Raw genomic sequence first — 23,209 nt, 5'->3', positions numbered from 1 at the left:
AATCAAAACCCTAGCTTTGCCTTCTTGAAATTTTCTAAGTCGCAATTCCATGAAATTTCTTTTAGTTTGAATTAGCAAAGCTAGGTCACTCTCTTGCACTTTAGTCGTAATTTTGTGGGTTTTGGATAGTCTTCAAGTTTATCTGTTTGATGCTTACTAATTACTAAAAGAATCATCATTGATCTGCTGGGCTTAGATACACAAGACTCACTATCCTACTCCTTGACACAAAATCATACCCTTTTGTTAAAAATTAAACATTGTATGATTCAGTTGCACACTTGCACTTTGGTAGCAACATAGAAGGAAAAACAAGCCTCTTTACTGAAGTGGCAATTATCAATTATAGCTTAATAAGTGGATAAAACATAGCTGAGACATCTCTCTGGCTCTCAAACCGGTCAAGCAAAGCTTTCATCGTTTGAAGGGTATTAGATGATTCAATCAAAACAACAAGCTACTCAAATTCGTAGAATATATTAAAGACAACGAAGATCATTGAAGGAGGGAGAAAGAATGAATGGGGCTTACAGTTTTCTTAGTAGCCAAACGGGTCAAGACAGTCGCATTTTCTACGATGGTACCTTAAATGCGAAGTCGCAAGGGTGGAAGTACGAGTTTTGGTGACAGTGCTATGGTGATTCTGATGGTGATGTTGACAGGAATTTCGGTTTTCGCAAGATCAGACCAATGCTGTCAATTGTGGTAAGCACAAGAGAGAGATACGATGGTGTGATATTTTTTTTTGAGAATGTACGATGGTGTGATATTAGTATAGTGTTTTGTATAATCTTTTGGTTACTTTTTTGTCACAAAAATACCTTTTTCTCGAACGTAAATTTTTTTTACCAAATATCTTTTTTTTTTTTTTTAGTACTTTTAAAATTGTTCTAAAAAGTAGAAGTCAAACATATATAATGTAAAATTGTTATCTAAAAAGTAGTTTCAATTTTTTGAAAACAAAAACAAGAATCCTCCTACCAAATAGACTCATTCCCTACTTAGATTCTAATTAAAGACTACCAAACTGGAATTCATCGAATGCCAATTCGAAGAACACTCATTTGAATGCAGCCTGCCTAAGGGTTGTCTCCAATTTGGAAAATTTTAATTCATTCCAAATTCTTGAGAATCACAATAATTCCCAAGAATTTGGGTTCAAAGAAAATAATTTTGGCTCCCAAACCATAATACTAAACCCATTAAATAAAATAACCAAAATAACAAGAACAACAACAACAACAAAAAACTGAAATAATATAGCATAAATAGTTCAAAACGACAACAAATGAACAAAATATTCAACAAAAATCTCATTCAAAAATAAAAAATAAAAACCCCATAAACATTCATATTTGTAACTCGTTCAATCAATTCCATAAAAAGAATCTCTAACTTTATTTTTCCTAGAAATGGTACTAAGAGAGATGTTGTGGCTATGAGTTCTCCTTTGTGGTGTTGGCAACTTTGCTTTCCTTGGCAGCTTGGCTCGTAGCTACAATGGGTATCATCTCTCTCTCTCTCTCTCTCTCTCTCTCTCTCTCTCTCTATATATATATATATATATATATATACTTTCTTTTTCTTCTCTCTATCACCATTTCAAACTCTTTCTCACTTTATCACTCTCATTTTAGCATTTTCAAATTTCACTTTTTTTTTTTTAGGGAAAAGACATCGAAGCTTTATTGATGTGTAACAACTATATCAGCCTAAATTACAAGATAAATGCATGACGGAACATCCTCCATCCACACCACACAGTCAACAATATTGGCAACTAATCTCGCCAAACTATGAGCGACTTTATTACCCTTCTTCTTTGTATGAGAGTAAAGTAATTTTGAATATTGTCTAGAAAAACAAACTTCTCAGTTTTCACTTCATCTCTCATTATTCTCTTTTTGCTTTTTTATTATATTATTAATAGGAAATTGAAAAAACTTCATTTATTTGCTTCTCTTTTTTGTGTGTATGATGTCAATATATATATATATATATAAAAGTTTTCTTTTATTAGATTTTTTATAGTTTAATTTTCTTAACAACTATCATAGAAAAAAGTTCTAAAACTGCGCGTTTGACATGTCGCTGTATGCACATATATTAAGTTTTTTTATTTTTTATTTTTAGTGAAAAACATGTATTAAGTTAACACTTGAGTAAGAAGTTTCACTTCCGTCTCTCCACCTCATTGTTAAAGTTTTGGGCACGAGTGTCTCTTACTTGTCCTAGATTTGGCACAAGGCATTGATGAGGGAAGAATGAAGCGTACTGACTTGGAAGAAAGGAAAACAGATTGTGCTACAGCTTACATCTATGTCACAAATCAGTTAGCCAGGGGGAAAAAGTTTTACAAATCATCCGCTAGGAAAAACAGAAATCTACTGTGCTAATAAAAGTCCTTTGTAGGAAATTTTTTCTTTTTGGGTGGGGTGATGTATCTTATATATAAAAGCGGCTATGCCGCTACAATGTTTTGGCACTGTTCATTCAGTGTTTTGGCACTGTTTATCTACAATGCCATTTTGGTGAGATACTTTTTTTTTTTTTTTAGTCTTTCCTTTGTACTTTTTTTTTTCTTTTATATATATTGTTATACTGACACAACAAATTTCATAATATTTTCACAATTATTGAGATGTAAAACGCGAATGCGCATACAGTATTTTTGCATTGTACATCTACAGTGCCATTTTGTTGAGCCACTTCGTCTTTTTTTTTTTTTTTTTTAGTTTTGAACAATAGCTACAGTACCAAGCGGCACTGTAGCTACCGTTGCTACAGTTACTACAGTTCATGAATAGTGTTTTTTTGGTTTATTCAATTAGTGACATGCACTTTTTTTTTCCTTCAAGTATGCTAGTTGGTTTAAGCTTTGTTTTTTTTTTTTTTTAAATCTTTATATGTTTACTTTGTACTTGCAATGCAACTTTATATTGTAAGTACACAAAAGTGGTTAATATTATACATATTTGCACAAAAAATGGTAAATATTGTACAAATTTTGTAAATGTGTACAAAATTTGCCAATTTTTTTGTGTCTACAATATAAATTTACATTGTAATTAAGTACAATGTATATATAGAGATATTGTGAAAATGTTGTGATGCATGTGTCAATTCCTTATGGGTCAAAATAAAATAATAAAATATCATACCGAGATCTAGCACAACTAAAAATGTCGTGACATATTTTGTTATTACAATATATTCACAACTACTGAAGTGTAAGTTATAGGTCAAAATAAAATGATAAAATATTGGACTGGGATCCATCATGGTCTTATACGAATGAGATTAACTTTTTATAACATAATTATCAAAATTCTTAAAATTCTTAAAATTAATAGCTTACAGTACCAAGCGGCACTGTAGCTACCGTTGCTACAGTTACTACAGTTCATGAATAGTATTTTTTTGGTTTATTCAATTAGTGACATGCACTTTTTTTTTCCTTCAAGTATGCTAGTTGGTTTAAGCTTTGTTTTTTTTTTTTTTTAAATCTTTATATGTTTACTTTGTACTTGCAATGCAACTTTATATTGTAAGTACACAAAAGTGGTTAATATTATACATATTTGCACAAAAAATGGTAAATATTGTACAAATTTTGTAAATGTGTACAAAATTTGCCAATTTTTTTGTGTCTACAATATAAATTTACATTGTAATTAAGTACAATGTATATATAGAGATATTGTGAAAATGTTGTGATGCATGTGTCAATTCCTTATGGGTCAAAATAAAATAATAAAATATCATACCGAGATCTAGCACAACTAAAAATGTCGTGACATATTTTGTTATTACAATATATTCACAACTACTGAAGTGTAAGTTATAGGTCAAAATAAAATGATAAAATATTGGACTGGGATCTATCATGGTCTTATACGAATGAGATTAACTTTTTATAACATAATTATCAAAATTCTTAAAATTAATGTCACTTTTTATTAACGTAAATCTCTATGTATTTTAAAAATCAAATAATTTATATCTTTATTTTATGATACAAATAAAATTTAAAATTGATCATAATCACTACTTTTTTTTTTCATGACTAGCACATGTCTTGACCGTGCTGCCCTACCTAGTAGGAAATAAAATGCATAGCAAATTGAACGACATTAAACGAGCTATGCTTACATTAGGCCCACTAGTACAAAACCAGCTCAGATTCTCATCCGTTTATGGACTGTTTTTTTTTCTTTCTTGAGAAACTATGGACTTCGGATAGTTCAGCTTCTGTTATGGCCCAAATATAAAAAGACCGGATTGTAATTTGTGGAGATCATGGACGAATGTGATTTTTTTTTTTTTTTTTTTCCTCGTAATAATTCAATAGATAAAATGGGGGCAGGGGAAACTTAAATCGTGGCACCTCTATTAGAAATATCAAAATTCGATAGTTGAGTTACAAAATTCTTGAAAACATATGCGAGGCTTTGGTACTTTGATGTAGAAGTTTTTAATTTGGACCACAAGACAACAATGTATCTACTAAAACAACTTTGTAATTGTTTTGCACTTTTTCCACAATTGATTTAGCTCAGCCACTTAACACTTAAGTAAAATGGTGTGTAGCCATGTACATATGCACGGATACAATATATATACATATATTACTAATTATACAATTCAAATTATACATAGTATTAGTTTACATTTTTTTTTTAAACCATTCATTTTTAAAATATGTAATAGTCTCTCAAATATATATATATATATATATATAATTTAGTCTTTAATTGGTTTTAGACTCTTAAGTTTATGCACTCAATAATTCACTTGCCACAAAATTTTAAAACTTTGATGGATACGTGGCGAAAAATTGGACTCCAATTGAAATTTAATTTAGAATCTAATTGAATTTGTACTTTTCAATTTTTATACTCAATAATTCACTTGCCACAAAATTTTAAAACTTTGATGGATACGTGGCGAAAAATTGGACTCCAATTGAAATTTAATTTAGAATCTAATTGAATTTGTACTTTTCAATTTTTATACTCAATAATTCACTTGACACAAAAATTAAAACTTAAATAGGACACGTGCCACAAAATTTTGAATCCAACTAAAATCTAATTGAATTTTCTCTAATGTTTCTTGCCTAGTAGGAAATAAAAAGCATAGCAAATTGAACGACATTAAACAAGCTGGGCTTACATTAGGCCCACTAATACAAAACCAGCTCAGATTCTCATCCGTTTATGGACTGTTTTTTTTTTCTTGAGAAACTATGGAGTTTGGATAGTTCGGCTTCTGTTATGGCCCAAATATAAAAAGACCGGATTGTAATTTGTGGAGATCATGGACGAATGTGATTTTTTTTTTTTTTTTTTCTCGTAATAATTCAATAGATAAAATGGGGGCAGGGGAAACTTAAATCGTGGCATCTCTATTAGAAATATCAAAATACGGCAGTTAAATTACAAAACTCTTGAAAACATATGCGAAGCTTTGGTACTTTGATGTAGAAGTTTTTAATTTGGGCCACAAGACAATGATGTATCTACTAAAACAACTTTGTAATTGTTTTGCACTTTTTTCACAATTGATTTAGCTCAGCTACTTAACACTTAAGTAAAATGTTGTGTAGTCATGTACATATGTACTGATACAATATATATATTTACAATTATACAGTTCAAATTATATATAGTATTAGCTTACACTTTTTTTTAAACCATTCATTTCTAAAATATGTAATAGTTTCTCAAATATATATTGTGGGGCCCAATAATTTGTGACCCTGGCCCATTTTTGCATTGGGGCCCAAGGCCCGAGCCGAGGGGGGATATAGCCGAGGACGTATAATAAAAGCCCAAGTTATCCTGAGACATAACCGAGGACGATTCTGTCCTCGGCATCCCCGAGGCCCTCCTGAAAGAGAGGGCAAGAATGGTATAGGAACGGTTTTGGGGAAAATCTAAAATATCTATGCTGATAGAGAAAGGGCCGCTGGACAGTATGGCGACCAAGGACAAAGGGAAAGCTGTCATTACTGCCATTAAATACTCTGCGCCTGACAGAACCATGCTCTTCAGCTTTTACAACCACCTCCAACCACTCTGGGTATGGGCTGATGGGACAAGTATCTGTCCTGGAAAGTCGAACCTACACGTGGACGTTGGATGAGGAATACAAACTAATATAAAAGGGGAAGTAAGCAGTCCAGAAAAGGAGCTGGGAAAAGTGGCCAAAAACCAGAGCCTCCCAGTCAGCCTCCAGGAGAAAGACTCCTCGAGCGAACATGATTTAATTCTATATGAACACCACGACAAACCCCCGTCCGGTGACCAAGGCCTAGCCTTTCAAACCCACGCTCTACAAATGATAGTATTTGGGCCTTTTTTACGTGCGAACCCAATATCATTTTGGGTCGTTACAAATTGTGTCCTTACATATATATATATATATATATATAAAATTTAGTCTTTAATTGGTTTTAGACTCTTAAGTTTATGTACCCAATAATTCACTTGCCACAAAAATTAAAAACTTAGATAGACACATGGCGAAAAATTAGATTCCAATTGAAATTTAATTTAGAATCTAATTGAATTTGTACTTTTCAATTTTTATACTCAATAATTCACTTGACACAAAAATTAAAAATTAAATAGGACACGTGGTGCAAAATTGTGAATCCAATTAAAATCTGATTGAGTTTTCTCTAAGGTTTGCCTATTAATATATTATATAGCATGTAACTCATGCAAATGCATGGATGCATTTAAAATTAAACACAATTTTTATTATAAAAATATAAATAATTAATCAAATTATTAAAAAAACTAGTATGTAACATATGCATACGTATGGATACATTTAAAATTCAACACAATTTTTATCATAAAAATATAAATAATTAGTCAAATTAGTATTATTTTTTTAAAGTAAACGTAATTAGTCACATATTAAATTTCTTACCTAAATTTAATACTACTTATGATTTTTTTTTCTAATTTTTAATAAGATAGAACGTGTGGTAATCTTTGTTGTGTGGTGATTTTATTGAGTATATGTGATTTTTTTTTTTTTTTAAATTTTATAGTTCAATAATATTATATTCTTAGAGCCTGTTTGGTTAACTCATCACTCATAACCCATATCCTCTATCCCATAACTCAATTTTCAATTTTTAAAAACTCCTAAAAGTTGTTTTCAGTTTTCATGACCCTAACTCATTTTTTTTGAGTAATGAGTCTTGAGAATTGAGATAAAAAAATTGAACCAAGCAAGCATCCTTAAGGTGGGGCCCATGAAATTTAAGAATTGAATGATGAAAAGTGAAAATGAGTGATGAAAATTCCTAAACCAAACCCTCCCTTAGTATCTTGCACTCATTAACTCACTTGACCAAAAATTAAAAAACTTAAGAAGACACATGATACAAACTTAAGTTGATAATTATAGCGTAGTTTCCACATAAATTTAGACACATAACACAAAATTGAATTCTAATTGAACTTTCTCTAAGTTTTGCCTATATATATATATATATAGACTAATGTGTAACCCCATGCACATATACAAATACATTTAAAAACAATCACAATTACACACACACACACACATATAATTTAGAATCTAATTGAATTTAAACTCTTTAATTTTTGCACCTAATAATTCACTTGACCCACAAATTTATACAAATACATTTAAAAACAATCACAATTACACACACACACACACATATAATTTAGAATCTAATTGAATTTAAACTCTTTAATTTTTGCACCTAATAATTCACTTGACCCACAAATTTAAAAATTAAATGAGACACGTAACATAAAATTAAACTTAAATTTAGAATTTAATTGAATTTTCTTTTAACTTCGCTTATATATATATATATATATATATATATATAGATGAATTGGACCTTCTTCGGATATCCTTAAGTATACATCTATGAATTTCTCGGAAACTTAGCCAAAAAACAAAAAACCCAGCAAAAATGGAAAAAAAGAAAAATATATATATATATATATATATATATGGATTTCTCAAATGTCCGGTTATGTGCAAAGTGCAATTGCAGAATTCTTTTCATTTATTTCGGAATAAAAGTACTTTTAGTTAAATCCCATTCCATCAATAAAGAACGCCAATTAATTTTAAATAGGAAAAAAATATTTTTGGTCATTATATTTTAACTCTATTTTCAAAACTTTCATTTTGGTCCTTAGATTTTTAAACTTACCTTCTTTTTTGTCCTTTTTGTCATCTTATTTACGAAAAATACTTACATGACTAATGGACTATATTAAAAATAGCATTTTTTTTCCTTGCAACTGAAAAAAATGTAAGTCATGAAATTAATAACCAAATTGAAAATAAAGCCAAAATAAAAGAACCGAAAATGTGTTTTTACCTTTTAAATAATGTGACATGTTATTCAACTTTAACTTTATAAAATACTTAATTTTTAGGTTTATGAATTGGTTTTGTTTATTTTAAAATGATGAATTTAATAGAAATTCTAATTTTTCGTATGAACCAAATGCGAAAAATATTTTCCAAAAATTTTCAATAACATAACAAAAAATAGATTACGGTTTACATTGAAACAAGCAAAACTTAACTCATTTTTAATTCATGATCGATATTGGCTATAGTTTATTGGACCCAACATGATTACTAGACCCAAATTGTTGCCCATATTGGTTTCATAATAATAAGACTAAATTTCAATTTGCACCCTTAAATTTTAAGATAATTTTGATTTTTCTCCTTAAATTCAAAATTTGGATTCATACCCTACCATTCATTTAGATTTAAGCCCCTCCGTGATTAGATGTTTGTTAAGTGTTAAATAAGCTCAAAATGACATTGTTTTAAAATCTATTAAAGTTATATAAGATCTTATTTTCATCAAATTGCCATTTATTTACACCTTTAAAGTTTAGAAGCAATAATTCGAAATGAGAAGGGCGAAGTTATGGCTGGTATGTCTGCTATTGGGGCGAAGGTGGATACAAGTGAGGAAGCTGAACTCTTTGCGTGTAGAAGATCTCTTGAATTCGCTATGGATGCTGGTTTCACTAGATTAATGATAGAAGGAGATAATACCAATGTTGTGCAAGCTATTTCTTCAGATGTGGCTAACTATTCATTCCTAGGCAATGTAGTTGATGATATTCGTCATTTGATGTCTAGTTTACAGTAAGTTACAACTAGTAAGATTAGGAGAAGAGACAATAAGGCAGCGCATGTTCTTACTCAACATGCTAAAAATTTAGAATATAATTTGTATTGGTTAGAGGACTCTCCCCCACCAGCTTTGGAAGCCTTGTATCAAGATTCATTAAAATTACTCAATGAAATATTTCATGACGAGGCATAAACAAAATGAATCTAGACCATAAGTAACATCGAGGGTACGAATTTAATTTTAAAACTTTAAAGGGATAAACTCAAAATTATCCCAAAAAGTTTAGATATAAATTGCAGTTGCGTCTAATAACAAACCAAATGGAACGGAGGTAGCAGAGAAATATGACTATTATATAAATCTGGTCAACAGTCGAGAAGAATCTTCTTCTTCATCTCCCAAAACTTGAGTCTTAAGTCTTGAGTCTTCGCACAACACAAGTATCCAAGAGCCAAGCAAAACCAAAACCATCTTCAATTTTTTTTTTGGGAGGCAAAATTACAGATTTGTCCTCAACAATGTCGACCACCGCCGAATCCCTAACCGCCACGCTCCGGCCATGGCGCGACTTCCTGGACCCAACCTCCCTGAGCCTGCCGCCGTCTCTCTCCGAGGCGACCAGCCGAGTCTCCCAAAACCTAACCCACTTCTTCTCCAACTACGCCCTCGTCATCCTCCTCGTCCTCTTCCTCTCTCTCCTCTACCACCCTCTCTCCCTCATCGTCTTCCTCCTCATCTTCGCCGCCTGGCTCTTCCTCTTCTTCTCTCGCACCGAACCCCTCACCGTCTTCGGCCTCTCCCTCGACCAACGGCTCGTCGTCGGGGTTCTCGCTGTCGTAACCCTCGTTGCACTCTTTTTCACTCAGGTCTGGCTCAACGTCGTCGTTTCGGTCCTCATCGGCGCCGCCTTGGTCTGTCTCCACGCCGCACTTAGGGGCACCGAAGATCTCGTGCGCGACTCTCCTTACGGTTCTTTGCTCCCGGATAGTCCAAGGGGAGCCTACACTGGTGTATGACTTTGAATCTTTGACCCTTTTGCGCTTTTATTTTTTTTGGGTTATTGTAGGCTTACAATGAATTGAAATTCGAAAAATACACACGCTTTGGTGATTTTATTTTCATTGTAGTATTGGGGGATTATGCTTTATAGTCTTGTCAATTTGTGTATGATAATTGGTTTAATGCACGAGCTTTGCTCTGGCTCTTTTCTCATTGCTTCGTTATAATCTGTGGTAGGAGAATTGAAACAAAGTGGACTAGATTGGATTTATGAGTGTATGCATCGAGGAATAGTGCTTGTCTTTTATGTGTTACTTGTGATTTTTGCGTAATTTTGTACACAAATGTGTTCTTGATCATATTAGCTCGTTTAGGGAGCTTGGTGATAGCTCTTACTTCTAGTATTGAAAAGGAAAAGTGTTTTGAATTTATCATAATTCCCATTTTCTAATCAAGTTATAGTTTAGCTTTGCTTCTCTTTTTAGTTGCGTTTTTCTAATTTGTGCTCGGATTGAAACAAAATGGAATGGATCAGATTTCATGCCCTTACACAATTAAATTGTGTTAGTCGCAAAACTTATACATTGAGCAATAAATTCTTCATTCTGTATTTCTTATGCTATGCTTGTTTGTGTGTGTTATAGGTGCGCTTGAGCTATCAAGATACATAATGGTCTGGTTGTTAAATAATTCTTGCCTTATATGTGTTACTATCCTTGTGATTTATGTGTTCTTGAATCTTGATCATATTAGATCATCTATGGAGCTTGGTGATAGCTCTTACTTCCAGTATCGAAAAGGGACAGTATTTTGAATTTATCTTAATTCTCATATTCTAATCAAGTTATAGGTTCACCGTTGTTTTTTACTTAACCATAAAGACTTATCAATTAAGGAGATAACAAGAAATATGACTTTGGATATAATAAAATGGAGGAAAAGTATACATGTGGCCAACCCAAACTAAATTTGGGATTAAGGCTTGTTTGTTGTTATATAATAAATACAAAAGAATTTCTTTTGGAAAACAGCTGCTATTTTTGTTTTTGTTTTATATTTTTTCAATGTGTATCTTGCCATGTCAATTTGGTACGCAGCTCTCTATGTTGAAGTTCTTCCAACTGAAGAAAAATAAATTGCAGAACTGGAGTTGGTTGACATTAATTGTCTCATAGTTTTTTCTTTCTCATTGGAGAAAATCATCATTCCATGGTACAAGTTCTTAATCTAGTAGTTGTGGTGTCGTGTCGTTCTTATAAACTACCCGATTTTTAATGGGTTAGCATTATAATTTATCAGTGTGGAATTTGTTTCTTTATGCCAAATGTGTTATTACTTATTGGGTTCTCTCTTGCTATTTAAACTTTAAAATTTCCTTCTGATAGTGATTGGCTTAGCAAACTAGCCCATGATAGATATTTGTCTTTGAAGTGATCAGAATAGGGCACTACGATGTAATAATTCCTTTGCTTGAGAATTTAGACTCTTTAAATACTCCTTAACTGTGCTATGCACAATATTTGGTCGGTATAAGAGTCAAACTTTCCACCATTTATATTTTACACAGACTGGACATGGATTGGAAACTATATACCCACATACGAATGTTCACTATGATATTTACAGACATAGCTACAAATATAATGTGCTGAAATTTTTCTGAGAGTCTGCATCTTGCTGATGCATGGTGCCATGGTCTAAAATTAGTGATTAGTTTGGTGCTTGCATCTGCTGTTCTTGTGAAATTATGTGATATATGTTTGCTCAGTAATTGTGATAATTTTAACTGTTTTACTTCATTAATTCTATTTGGCTTTTAGTAATTTCATTTTAATTGAAGTCTTCCTTGTCATATGTTTACTTTGCATTTTAAATGCACAGAATGTTTTGTTTAAAATTTAAAAAGACATTTTGTTTCCCATAGTGGAGGCCCTGAATAAAATGGATTTGTAGGCTTTCTATGATATCCATTCATCTTCCTAGATGATGGAAATAGACAAATCTTATGAGGTATCATGAATGCAATAGAATTAATCAAGTTTTAAGCACTCTAAAGTCTGAAATTATTCATATCTGTGGGTCATCAATGCGTGCCCTTGCTTATAAAGAATAGATTTACATGTGATGAAAAGTTTGGAAGGTAGAATGCTGGTTGCTTTACAAGTCTTTCTGGCAGGTGTGCAAGGTGGCTAGTAAAAGTTTCAATAGTTTCGCTAATAACCAGCTTTAGCTCTCAGCTCTATCTGGCTAATTTGTGTGTGTTTTCAAATTACATTCACAGTAACTTTCTAGATAAAGGGAGGGTTAATCTTAATTTTTTAAGGTTGCCTTTTAGCCTTACCTGAGTTTTATATTTTTTGAAGGGGGTGAGGGGAAAAATATCAATAAGAGAGCCTTTCTTGGTCCATACTCAATAGTGCTTGACTTGGTCTTTGTTGTTCAGATTTGTCTTGGCTTCTCAAGAGTCAAGAGTCAAGACTATTCATTAACATGTAAATAAATTGCTTAACCAACTAAAATACTAAATGTAATGGCCTTAGGGGTGAGGAACATGTATCTCGATGGTGATTTATTATGGTAATTGTGGAAGAAGCAAGGGTGAAAAAAAAAAAAAAAAAAAAAAAAAGCAGAGACAAATGAAACTCTCAAATGACTCCCAAGAATTATTGCCAGAAAGGATCCCTGTAGTGATAGACTGCGATTCTTGTAATCATTTCATTGAAGGATTTTAAACTGGCCAATTTCAGCTTTGTGGAAAAGCCAGAAAATTTTGCGCCTAGAAAGGCTAGAATTCAAATATAATGAAGGGGTAAAACTTAGGTACAATTTTAAGTGGGAATTTAGTTTTTAATAATTCAATAGTTACAACGAGAGATGGTGGATTTGAACTTTGGATGTCTTTTCAAAGAGGTGTCAATTAGTTGAGTTATAAAGTTCTTTAGCGTTGCATTGAATGTCATTGTCTTTGAAAAAGATAATACTTCTTGTGTTTTATTGTAACCATCTATGTATTTGAATGTAATTGGGAACACCAAAGGATTTGCAAGATTGCTAAGTACTAATGGCTCCCCCGATCCTGCAGTGTTCAGCACTGAATACTTTTTTTGTTTTTTATTTTTTAATGTCATTGCTCTACTCTTTATTCATTTTTTGTAGAGAGCATTCATATATTACATGAAATAAAAAATAACTATTAGTGGTCTGGGAGGAGGCTAAAGTGTTTTTGTTTGTTTAGTTTGCGAGAAGAGAGGAGCCTTAAGTTGTGTTGCTGTTAAATGATCATGGATAAACAGCTTGGGAAATTTTCTAGTCAGGCTAGTCCATTTTTAGCATGAAGAGAATGGCTATTCAGTTTTCAGTGTACACACACACAAAAGAGAGAAAAAAAGGATATGGGATGTATATATTCGAAAATGTAGTACCACTAATAATTTTGGAATGAATGCTACTGGCCTAAAATCATAAATCCTACGCCAAATGTTCTGGTTCTCATCTGAAAATGACCAGGAATCAATCATAAAAATCTCACCGTGGCTGCGTTGGTGCTGTATGCTATCGGTATGTTCAACCACGTATAAATACATTGAAGCTAAAATATATACTTGACAACATGCCATGGCTATAGGTTAGCTTTCATATTTAGTTGTCTTTACTATAATTTGATTTTAAAATGTCTTTAGGTGGAAAATAATAACATAACAAACAAATTCATGAAACCAATTACCAATAACATGTTAATGTTATGGAGCATATGGCATGAATTTCATTTATCACGTTTGTATTTTTCTATCCATCAAATGGCAATTAAAAAAAAAAAAAAATTGGAACAATTTTGTAAGTATAGAAATCAAAGTGAAACAATTTGAAGTATAATGACGATTTTGAAATAAATGTCAAAAGACGAGAATCAATTATATAATTTTATCTAAAATATTCTGCCCGAAAGATAGAGGAGAGAAAGAAAATGATACAAAGGGTCCGTTTGGATACAATTTATTTTTGTTGAAAACTGAAAACACTGTAGTAAAATAATTTTTAAACTTGTGAATAGTACTGTGGGATTTATTTTTAATTAAAAAATTGCTGAAATATGAAATTTGTGGGATCCATGAACAGTGTACGGATGCACGGTTCCCGGGAGAATTGGTCAAAAGTTGCGGCTGAAAAAAAAAAAAAAAAAAAACGCGCAACGGCGAAAATGCAGACGTGAGAAGTTGGATCCAAACAGATACAAAGTTGAAAATCCCAAGAAGTGAAAGAGACTGAAAAATGTGTATATATTTTTCATTTTTTTGTCCATATTGGGGGATTATATGGCTCTTAGTATAATGGCTAGGGCGCTATATCTATGCTATCCTTATCAATTGTTCCTTCAATACTATTTGATCCTGGACGCATTTCCTACCAAATAAGACTTGCCTGAAAAATAAAAAAATAAAAAAATAAAGAAAAAAAGAAAAAAGGAAAATTGAATTGCTTAAGAGTTGGGATTGTCCTTTAATTTGTATCCATAATTTAAGCTAGCATCACATCTTATATTACTTCATTTAAGTATGAGCAAGTTTTATAAAGCAAGAAAAACTCCTATAGTGAAAGCGCATATATATCCACATAGCATGTATATGCATGCCTGAACGCAATAAAACATAGGGGAATTTAAGATTTTCCATGCAAATGCATGCTGGGAAGATTTGTGCTGCCTCAGATTGCCTTGGCTGAGATAATTGTTGGGATACAGCTGACTCTAAGCATCATTGAAACATGTTCATTTTAGCTGAGCCTTTCGACAATAAGACAGAACCATCACAAAATTCTTCGCAGAGCTGCCCACAGACGTATTTATTCCTTCTGATGATGGTGCTGCCTGCAACCATAAATCTACCAAGTTGTGAAGTTGCAGTGTAGAAATCACAGGCTGACCCCGCAGCAAGATCTCCACCTGTAAGAAAATTTTCCTTTTAGCAAACAAATCCCCATCCACGATTCCATGTTTCATATGGTGGCCACATAGAGAAACAGCTCAGTGTTAAATGATATATATAACCCAAGGACAGAAAAAACTAGGCAAAGATAAAGTTACCTCAGCCTCACTAGCAAGATGCAGTTTTTGCACAAGATACTTTTTGATAAATGAAACGGGTAAACTACCATCCCTGTGACAATTCGAAGAACAAATCAGTAAAATTGGGAGTATTTTCTCAATGAAGTTACAGGAGTCATCTATGCCAAGAATTCCAGTAAAAAATTATTTTAAAGAGTGCTCTCAATTTATGTTGATGCAGAGACCAACAAAGGCAAAAGGCACATATATATATATATATATATGCAGCACCCAGCGCCAACCAAACTAATTGGATGAACACAAATGCATCAGTGTCACCTGTAACTCTTAATCATATAGGAACTTTCATGAAAACAGTGATATTAATAATATATTGAAATTCATACATTTAGGCATATTGCCTTTCCCATTTTCAATACATGATGATTCCATCATATTCTTCATGGCACTAAAAAGGCATTAATTGATCCCTCTTGGTTACCCATTAAAGATAATTAGGATCATTTTAGGATTTCATACAAACAAATCATTCAAGCTTTGGAACATCATACATTATTATGGATCCAATTTCGTATTAACTCTAAAAATGAGAACTTTTTTTATTGATGAAAGAATTATCAACAAAATCTAATGCAATAACTGTTTAATTTCAACAATACAAAAAGATGAGACTTTTTAAATAATGCAAAAGTTATTCAGAAACAAGCAAGATCGCATACTCCAAGAAAGAAAATTAAAAAGAAGCAAAATGTCTAGAAGGGAGCTTTAGTTCTATAGAAACAAATATAAGTTGGATCATCCTGTCAACACTTGTGATTCCCCAATTAAGGTGAGATTAATGAAAAGGCAGTTATATTTGTACCCAAAAAAGTTTTTTTTTTTATTTTTTTATTTTTTTTTATTTTAATAATTCAATAGTTACAATGGGGGAGGAGGAATTTGAACCTTGGATGTTTTCATGGGAAACACTAGGAGGCACTAGTAATGTCATATGATTTCTATGGAGTATTATGGATATATTATCTCTCATCATAAGATGCTGGTCTATTTAAATTTTTATGACATTTGAAGGCACAAACCTGGACTCATTATGAAATACTATAGAATCTGATGCAGACAATAAAGATTAGTTGAGTAAAAACAAGATTAACTATGCAAAGATCTAAGAATTGTGGCCCAGTTTTGTGCATGGTCTTCTTGGCACCTTTCATAGGTTATTTTAGTCATTATCAAGTCTTAGTTATAAGTTTTGTCGGTTAGAAAGCTGTTGGTTTAGTTTTCAAAAAGTAGTAAACAAATAGAGATAGTTTGGTAATTTCAGGATTTCCGGGAATGGGCTGTATGGGCTGTCCTAGAGGCCCATTACTCTTTTCTTGTGTTTGAGTTCTTTTCCTATTTGGTTTAGAAATTCTTAAGTACTTTTTGTATGTTATTAGTAATCCTAGTCATTCTAGGAATAGTTTATTTAATGCACAATACACTATCAGCACATTATCATACAGAGTTAATTAGTGAATTTAATGGTCAATTGCAATTGTCTTAAAAAGAAAAGAAAAAAAATGCAAACCAATTTTCTAATTTCACCAGGGCCCCCCTCATACTATCAGCAAACAGAACGGTTTTGATACTACAGAAATTCAGAAAGATGTGTGCTCCTTGGCCACCAATGTTTGTCCTAGTTTATTTTATTGATTGCATGTCATTATTTTGTAATACCAATATATTTCAGTTCAAAATCACACATTTTTATAGCTGTGAAAGGAAGCAGACAGAAAGGGATCATCAAAAAGCTTTGATAATTGTATGTCTTATGAGTGTCTGATCTTTGTTTAGATAACAAACAATTATAAAGCATGTAATGTGATATGGTAACCTTATTTCAAATTTATTACCATATAATATGTTCCACAAAAATAAAAACATACTGCATTAGTGTGCATGCAGGGGTTAGCTTGGGATACACATGGCCTTAGGTAAAGTTAAAGTCAGTTAATTTTGTAGTATTTAGGCCTGACACTAGGTCTGTAAAGTTCATCCTTAGTCTACCTAGTGGGTAAATAGCTTAGTCTACCTAGTGGGTAAACAGCTAGGGTGGTTCAGTACAACCTGATGTTTGCAGCCTAAGTAACAGAGACTAATAAGTGAGCTAACAAGGGACACTGAAATTGCAGAAATTCTTGTTTCTACCCAAAAAAAATATGTAAAAAAAGGAATATTCAATTGGAAGAGTTGTAGGTTTATAAAATCTGTCTTAGGAAGCATAATATTTCCATCAGCTGAATTATCCTACACCTTACATGGGTAGATCACTGCGCTGTATAAATTTGCGCATATTTCAATAATATAGAGAGTATGGGGCTGATCACCCTGTTTCTATCACATTTCTATATTTAGGTGGCTTAGAAAGTAGTCAAGTCTCAACTCATTAACCTAGACAAAAAGATTTTATCTATATTTTAATCAAATTCTAGTATGGAAGCTTCATTTTAGTCAAGCACATTTTTATGGTTTTTCTGCTTATGTCTTAGGTTTTATACTAAATAATACGTTCCTAATTGATAGTTTACTTTTCCTTTTCTTGATCAGAAAGTTCCACCTTCATGTGTTCAAAGTTGTTATGTCTTAGGTTCCGCAATTGGTTGATAAGGTGTTGCAAGATTATAAAAATCCATGATAATAAATTTTCTCTATTGGAATTGAAAATTATGTTTATGTAGAATTACTTGATATTCCTTGTCCAAAGAGGGAAACAAAATTCCAGACTACTAAATATGTATCTGAGAAAGTACTACAAAAATTCTATAGAAATGGTCATTTTCTAATCTGACATTTTTCCCTAAATAAATCTTCTCTTGCACTGTATTAAGTTTCTAAAAGAATGTGACAAAAAAATATTCAGTCAAAACCTTGCACGTATCAATCAACCAAAAAAAATTAAGAAAAATAATAAGACACACCCCATGCTCCATATAAGGCATCATCAACTTGGACTAGAGCATATTAAGAGTAACATAACAATAACATTCTAATATTTCATAAATTCCAAAATACCTCCAAACTTATACCAAAACGGACAAACATGGTGTAGAGAATGACTTCAACCACAAATTTTTTTATTTGTCATAACTAAAATGGACAAGAATAAACAAACCAATTATAGAAGAAGACAGCAGGAAGTGGGGTTAATGAAACTCACTTAACCCTCAAGTAGCAAGAGGATATCTGTGGCAACGGTGCATCTTGTCCCCTGAAACCATTAAGCACAAAATCAAAACTCAGTAATTGAGATAGGATAGAATAACTCTTTGATGATGAATTATTTTATTACACCAAAGAAACAAAAGCTCACTGATCATTAGAAGTGACTAATGAGAACCAAATTGGACTAAATCTTCTGTCACGTTTACTATTTGCTTTAACCATGGCTTGTGCTGGCAACTTCATTCCCTTAGAGACAGCTCTTCTTTGTCGAACACCTTGCACCTTTCTAGGATTCCTTGAACCTGACGGTGTAGGAGTCGAGCCATTTTCATCTCCTTGGCCTTTTAATTTATTACCATGTGCCTTAATTTTGGTTTTAGGTACATGCGCTTCATTGTCATGGCCATTAGACAGCACTGGCTTGTCCATGGGCCCATGCCTGGTCAACTTACTAGGCCTTGTTTTGCTTGCAGCTTCCACCAGGTCATTCAAGGGTTTCCACATGTCAGTTTTCCCTTCACATGGTTTCGCATGGTCCTCTGTATCTTTATTAGACATGTGTTGCTTAGACTCAACATTAGAAGAATTCTGCATCACAAAGATAATTATCAAGGAAATTGCTATAAATTAAAGGCATACCCATGTTCATAATAATATATAGACAACCAAACTATCAGAAATTTTCCTTTTTCCTTTTTAATAAAATATATAGGCAAAAAAAAATTGAGTAAGCTCAAGTAAAAAAAAGCTTTTGATCCTTTACCTGCTTTCCATTTTGTGGAATTTCACATAGAGTCTCTAGTGAGCTTAAATTTACAGGGGAATCCTCCATTGTCTTATCATCTTCCACTTCGTTAACAGGCCTGTCAACAGAATGAGTGGATTCTTGTAGAGAATGACGCTTTCTTGCAGCACTTTTCAGTCTTCTTCCAATCAGACCAGACTGGGCTGATACACTTGGTGTACTGACCCCCAATGAAGACAGAGATCTCTCTTTCCTTTTGCCTAGCAATGGAACTAAGGGCAGAGCTTCAGGTGCCACAGCCTTTTTTATTTTTAAAGGGAAGAGTTTAGCCCTTAAATCTTGCACATTGTGGTCCACCCTGTAGTTTAGCACAAAATTGAAGCAACTTAAAACAAAATTAAACAACTTCTCCAGTCAATTTTATGAATACACCTTTAATTTTTGTTGTTTCTTTTAATTTAAAAAGATATAATTTATCAAAAATGGCTTTTTAAATGTGACATTGTAAGTCAGGAAACCGAACAACAGCCTCTGGCATAGAATGGGCTACATGCAGTACCCATGCACACGCAAACATGCACACACACAGGCGAGAAACCAAAGACCCTGCATTAAGTGGGGGAGGGGGACTATTCAGGCTTGTCTTCATCATGATCATCAAAATTTCAATCATTAAGATCTATGATTTCTGCTATATATAACTTTATTTTTAATTTAAAAGTTAAACGAGAATGCTTCAGAATAGCCCCCAAGAAGACCATGAATTTTGTAAAATCAAGGCAGTACTTTATGCAACAATACATCAAACAAATTCAAATTAAATGAAAACAATTCCTTAAGGAAATCAAAATGGGACTACTGGTTCATACAATCCAAAAATAACTGAAATGGGCTATACCACCAACCATCCTGTAAATGGAATTACATTTGGACAAATTAGCTCTACCAAACTAATTGATCAACAGTTGAATAGGCCCAACTTCCGAAAGTGACTAATTTTTCCTTTTTAACATACAAAAGCATGTTTCCTACTACAGTAATATGTCATTTAGAGTAGACCAAAACACTTTCCCCGCTAGAATTACTACATCCTCCACACAGAAACATAAAACAAACAAGCAACCTTATAAATCACAACAATGTGGTGTGTCATTGAATCAAAATGTACCATTCCTTTGGCTTTGCAATTACTGTCTACAATTCTTCTGGCTTGGCAAGCACAGAAACAAAAGGAAGGAGTTAATTCCATGAAACACATTTTATTAAAAGAACCAAATAATTCTTTGCTTTAGCAAAGATGGCATAATTTCAACAGAGTATGCAAGTTAAATTCATCTTTTCCACATGTATTGGTGGAAAGAAATATAAAGAGGGTCAAATTTATGGTCGAACTGAGTTTAAATGTTTGAATAGCAAAGAGAATTCTCATTCAAATATCTGAAATATATTTTGTTTTCATAACAATTTTACATTAATGAACTATATAATTGCAACATTCCACAGCCGAAATATGCCTAAACCACATGGAGGTATCATGTAGGTTCCTATAAGTTTTACCCAGAGGGAACATGAATTGTGCATTTTGATGCTTCCAACTAAAACATATCTATGCAATATCCTTACATTAAACAAAAATTTAATTACAACTTTAAGCATACAATCTATCACATCTTTTGGACACATGTAACAGAATAAACACTAAAAATTAACTGAAAGAAGTTATGGATATGACAATCATCAGTTCACTCATTCCATGTTAAATATGCCCAATAGTCGCTAGTAAGTAAATTAAAGGTTGAGTTCCTTGCTAGTGGTTGAGCAAAATGTGAATCACATATAATGCTGGAATGATAAGAAAAATTATCACTTTGGCATCCTTAGAGTTACCATATTTATAAAGTAAGTCTGAAATTTGTAAATTTCCAAAATCATAGGAGCAATGATGATGAAATACCTTAGTTTCTCTAGTGGAGAGCAACCTAAATCTATATTGCACACTGGACAGGAGTTCACTTCCTCATCTGTTAACTTCTCATATATGCATCCCCTGCAAACTGTTTTCAAATTTATAAATAATAATAATTATATATTGTTTGATAATGGATACTTCATAAGCATTCATGCAACTTGCAATGCACATGATACTGAAAGGAAATACAGTCTTTGATGCAGCCTATATGCATCAATCAAATTTTTTTCAAGGAAACAAAAATTAATTAGATGGAAAATAAGGAAATTAATTTTGTTACATGCAAGAACTAGAAATTTAATTTTTTTGAGAAGTCTCAATAAAAATTCTAAGTTACACAGCCGCAAATAATCCAGCCATAGGAAGTGTATTGCTTTGAAGCACTTCCATTCATAAGACCAAACTATTTAAAAACATCAAATTTTTTCCAAAAATAGAATGTAGCCAACAAACTTTATGGTTATAATGCAAATCATACTATTCATCAAAATAATATAAATGCATCAAAATATCAAAATTGCCCCTTGTGTTAGTATACAAAGGATTATACCTCAAAGCTAGAGTCTAATAATTTACTAGGATTACTAACATGAAGAGCATTATTCAGATTGATAACAATAAACCAACATGACAAAAATGCAAATTGAGGAAGACCCAGTTCAGAAAAACGAAAATTACAAAATACCCAGATCACAAAAGAACACAGAGAACGTAAACTACAAAGAACCGAGACAAAAGAAACGAATACACCACGTAAAATCACATACAAAAAATCAGAAATTGGAGGAACACAGCGTGAGAAACAGAGAGAGATTGAGAAGGAGAGAAGCACTCACAGGTGTGGAGGCACTCAGATATGGTGGTGGCGTCAATGAAAAGCCTATTGCATAGAGGACAAGTCATGCATGCCGCTAGCTTCTCTCTCTGCACCTTCGCTACTTCTCTCTCGCTTGTCATCATCTTCTTCTTCTTCTTCTTCTTCTTGCTATTCTTCTTGTTCTTCCTCCGACACTGACACGCCCACAGAGAAAAACAAACAAAAGGAACACAATTAATTAATCAAGCAGCTTTCTTGTTCACGTACCCACATGGTGCATGCCACCAATACGCTACAAATCTTGAACTATTTTGCCGTGGTTCTTGACGAGAAAGACCACGGCAATCACGAAGAATAATCAATCGTGCAACAACACGATGATTGGTAATTTTGGGTGACTCTGTTTGGTTTTGTTAACGACAAGGAAAAGAAGAGAGAAAGAGTGAGATTTTGGAGTCTTCGACGTGGGTCTTGTACGATTTGGACAACAGCAAAGGGGTTGATCATTGATCAGTTCGAGGTTCAATAGTTCGAAACCATATTCACTCACCCAAACAGCATGAAAAAATAGTTTATATGTTTTCTGTGCGTGTTGTGTGTGAGAGTTACGAGAAGTACAAAAGTGAGTTCGGGAGCGAGATATATTATATATGTAAAGGGATTCGGACTAGAGTGCACTGATGGGTGATTTTGTGTTAACCTGCGCACCCTTTAACCCCAAGTTTTCAGTGTTTTTTTGTTTTTTTTTTGTTTTTGTTTTCTGTGTGCCACTGACCAGTGTGGTTTTAACGAGGGTTTGTTTTTTGTTTTGGGTAAATCCCATTAACCTAAGGATTGGGTTAATACCAAATTGGTTTAAAAAATTTTAAAACCAACTAATTTGGTCCTTCAAAGTGAAAAGAAAAATAACTAAAGAGTCTAATAGTGTTTATCGCTTAGGGGTTAAATTGAGTTTAGGCCTTAAAGACTAAATTGGTTAGTTTTAAAATATCTTGAACTTGGTTAATATTAACTCAAAAAGGTAAATAGAATTTACCCTTTGTTTTTTGAGAGATACTACGTTCATAATATTTTCATAACATTTTTCCAACAAATCATAGGTGATTAGTTGTTATTGGTTCAAATTTGAACCTAACAGTAAGATTATTTTTTAATCCCAATAATAATAACCAATAACAACTTGTCACTTAAGATTTGTTGTAAAAATATTGTGAACATATTATTTTTCTTGTTTTTTTAGCAGACTG

At 32.6% G+C, this 23,209-nt stretch overlaps 2 protein-coding genes across 2 annotated transcripts; one reads left to right on the top strand and one right to left on the bottom strand.

Annotated features, from left to right (window-relative positions):
- Positions 1-9,475: 9,475 nt before the first annotated feature.
- On the top strand, positions 9,476-10,381 carry LOC115993949 (PRA1 family protein D-like). Its single transcript, XM_031117950.1, has one exon. The coding sequence runs from the start codon at positions 9,688-9,690 to the stop codon at positions 10,183-10,185; it is 498 nt and encodes a 165-aa protein (XP_030973810.1). The 5' UTR covers positions 9,476-9,687; the 3' UTR covers positions 10,186-10,381.
- Positions 10,382-14,659: 4,278 nt separating this feature from the next.
- On the bottom strand, positions 14,660-22,559 carry LOC115950537 (E3 ubiquitin protein ligase DRIP2-like). The gene is made up of 7 exons (XM_031067727.1): positions 21,982-22,559; positions 21,131-21,230; positions 19,195-19,534; positions 18,580-19,019; positions 18,427-18,477; positions 15,249-15,321; positions 14,660-15,107 (listed from the first exon to the last, which is right to left on the bottom strand). Exons 1-7 carry the CDS (start codon positions 22,103-22,105, stop codon positions 14,934-14,936), a joined length of 1,302 nt encoding a protein of 433 aa, XP_030923587.1. The 5' UTR covers positions 22,106-22,559; the 3' UTR covers positions 14,660-14,933.
- Positions 22,560-23,209: the final 650 nt, after the last annotated feature.

Source organism: Quercus lobata, chromosome 6 (assembly GCF_001633185.2).
Source record: "Quercus lobata isolate SW786 chromosome 6, ValleyOak3.0 Primary Assembly, whole genome shotgun sequence".
In the NCBI taxonomy this organism is placed as follows: Eukaryota; Viridiplantae; Streptophyta; class Magnoliopsida; order Fagales; family Fagaceae; genus Quercus; species Quercus lobata.
This window is presented reverse-complemented; position numbering and strand designations above follow the sequence as displayed.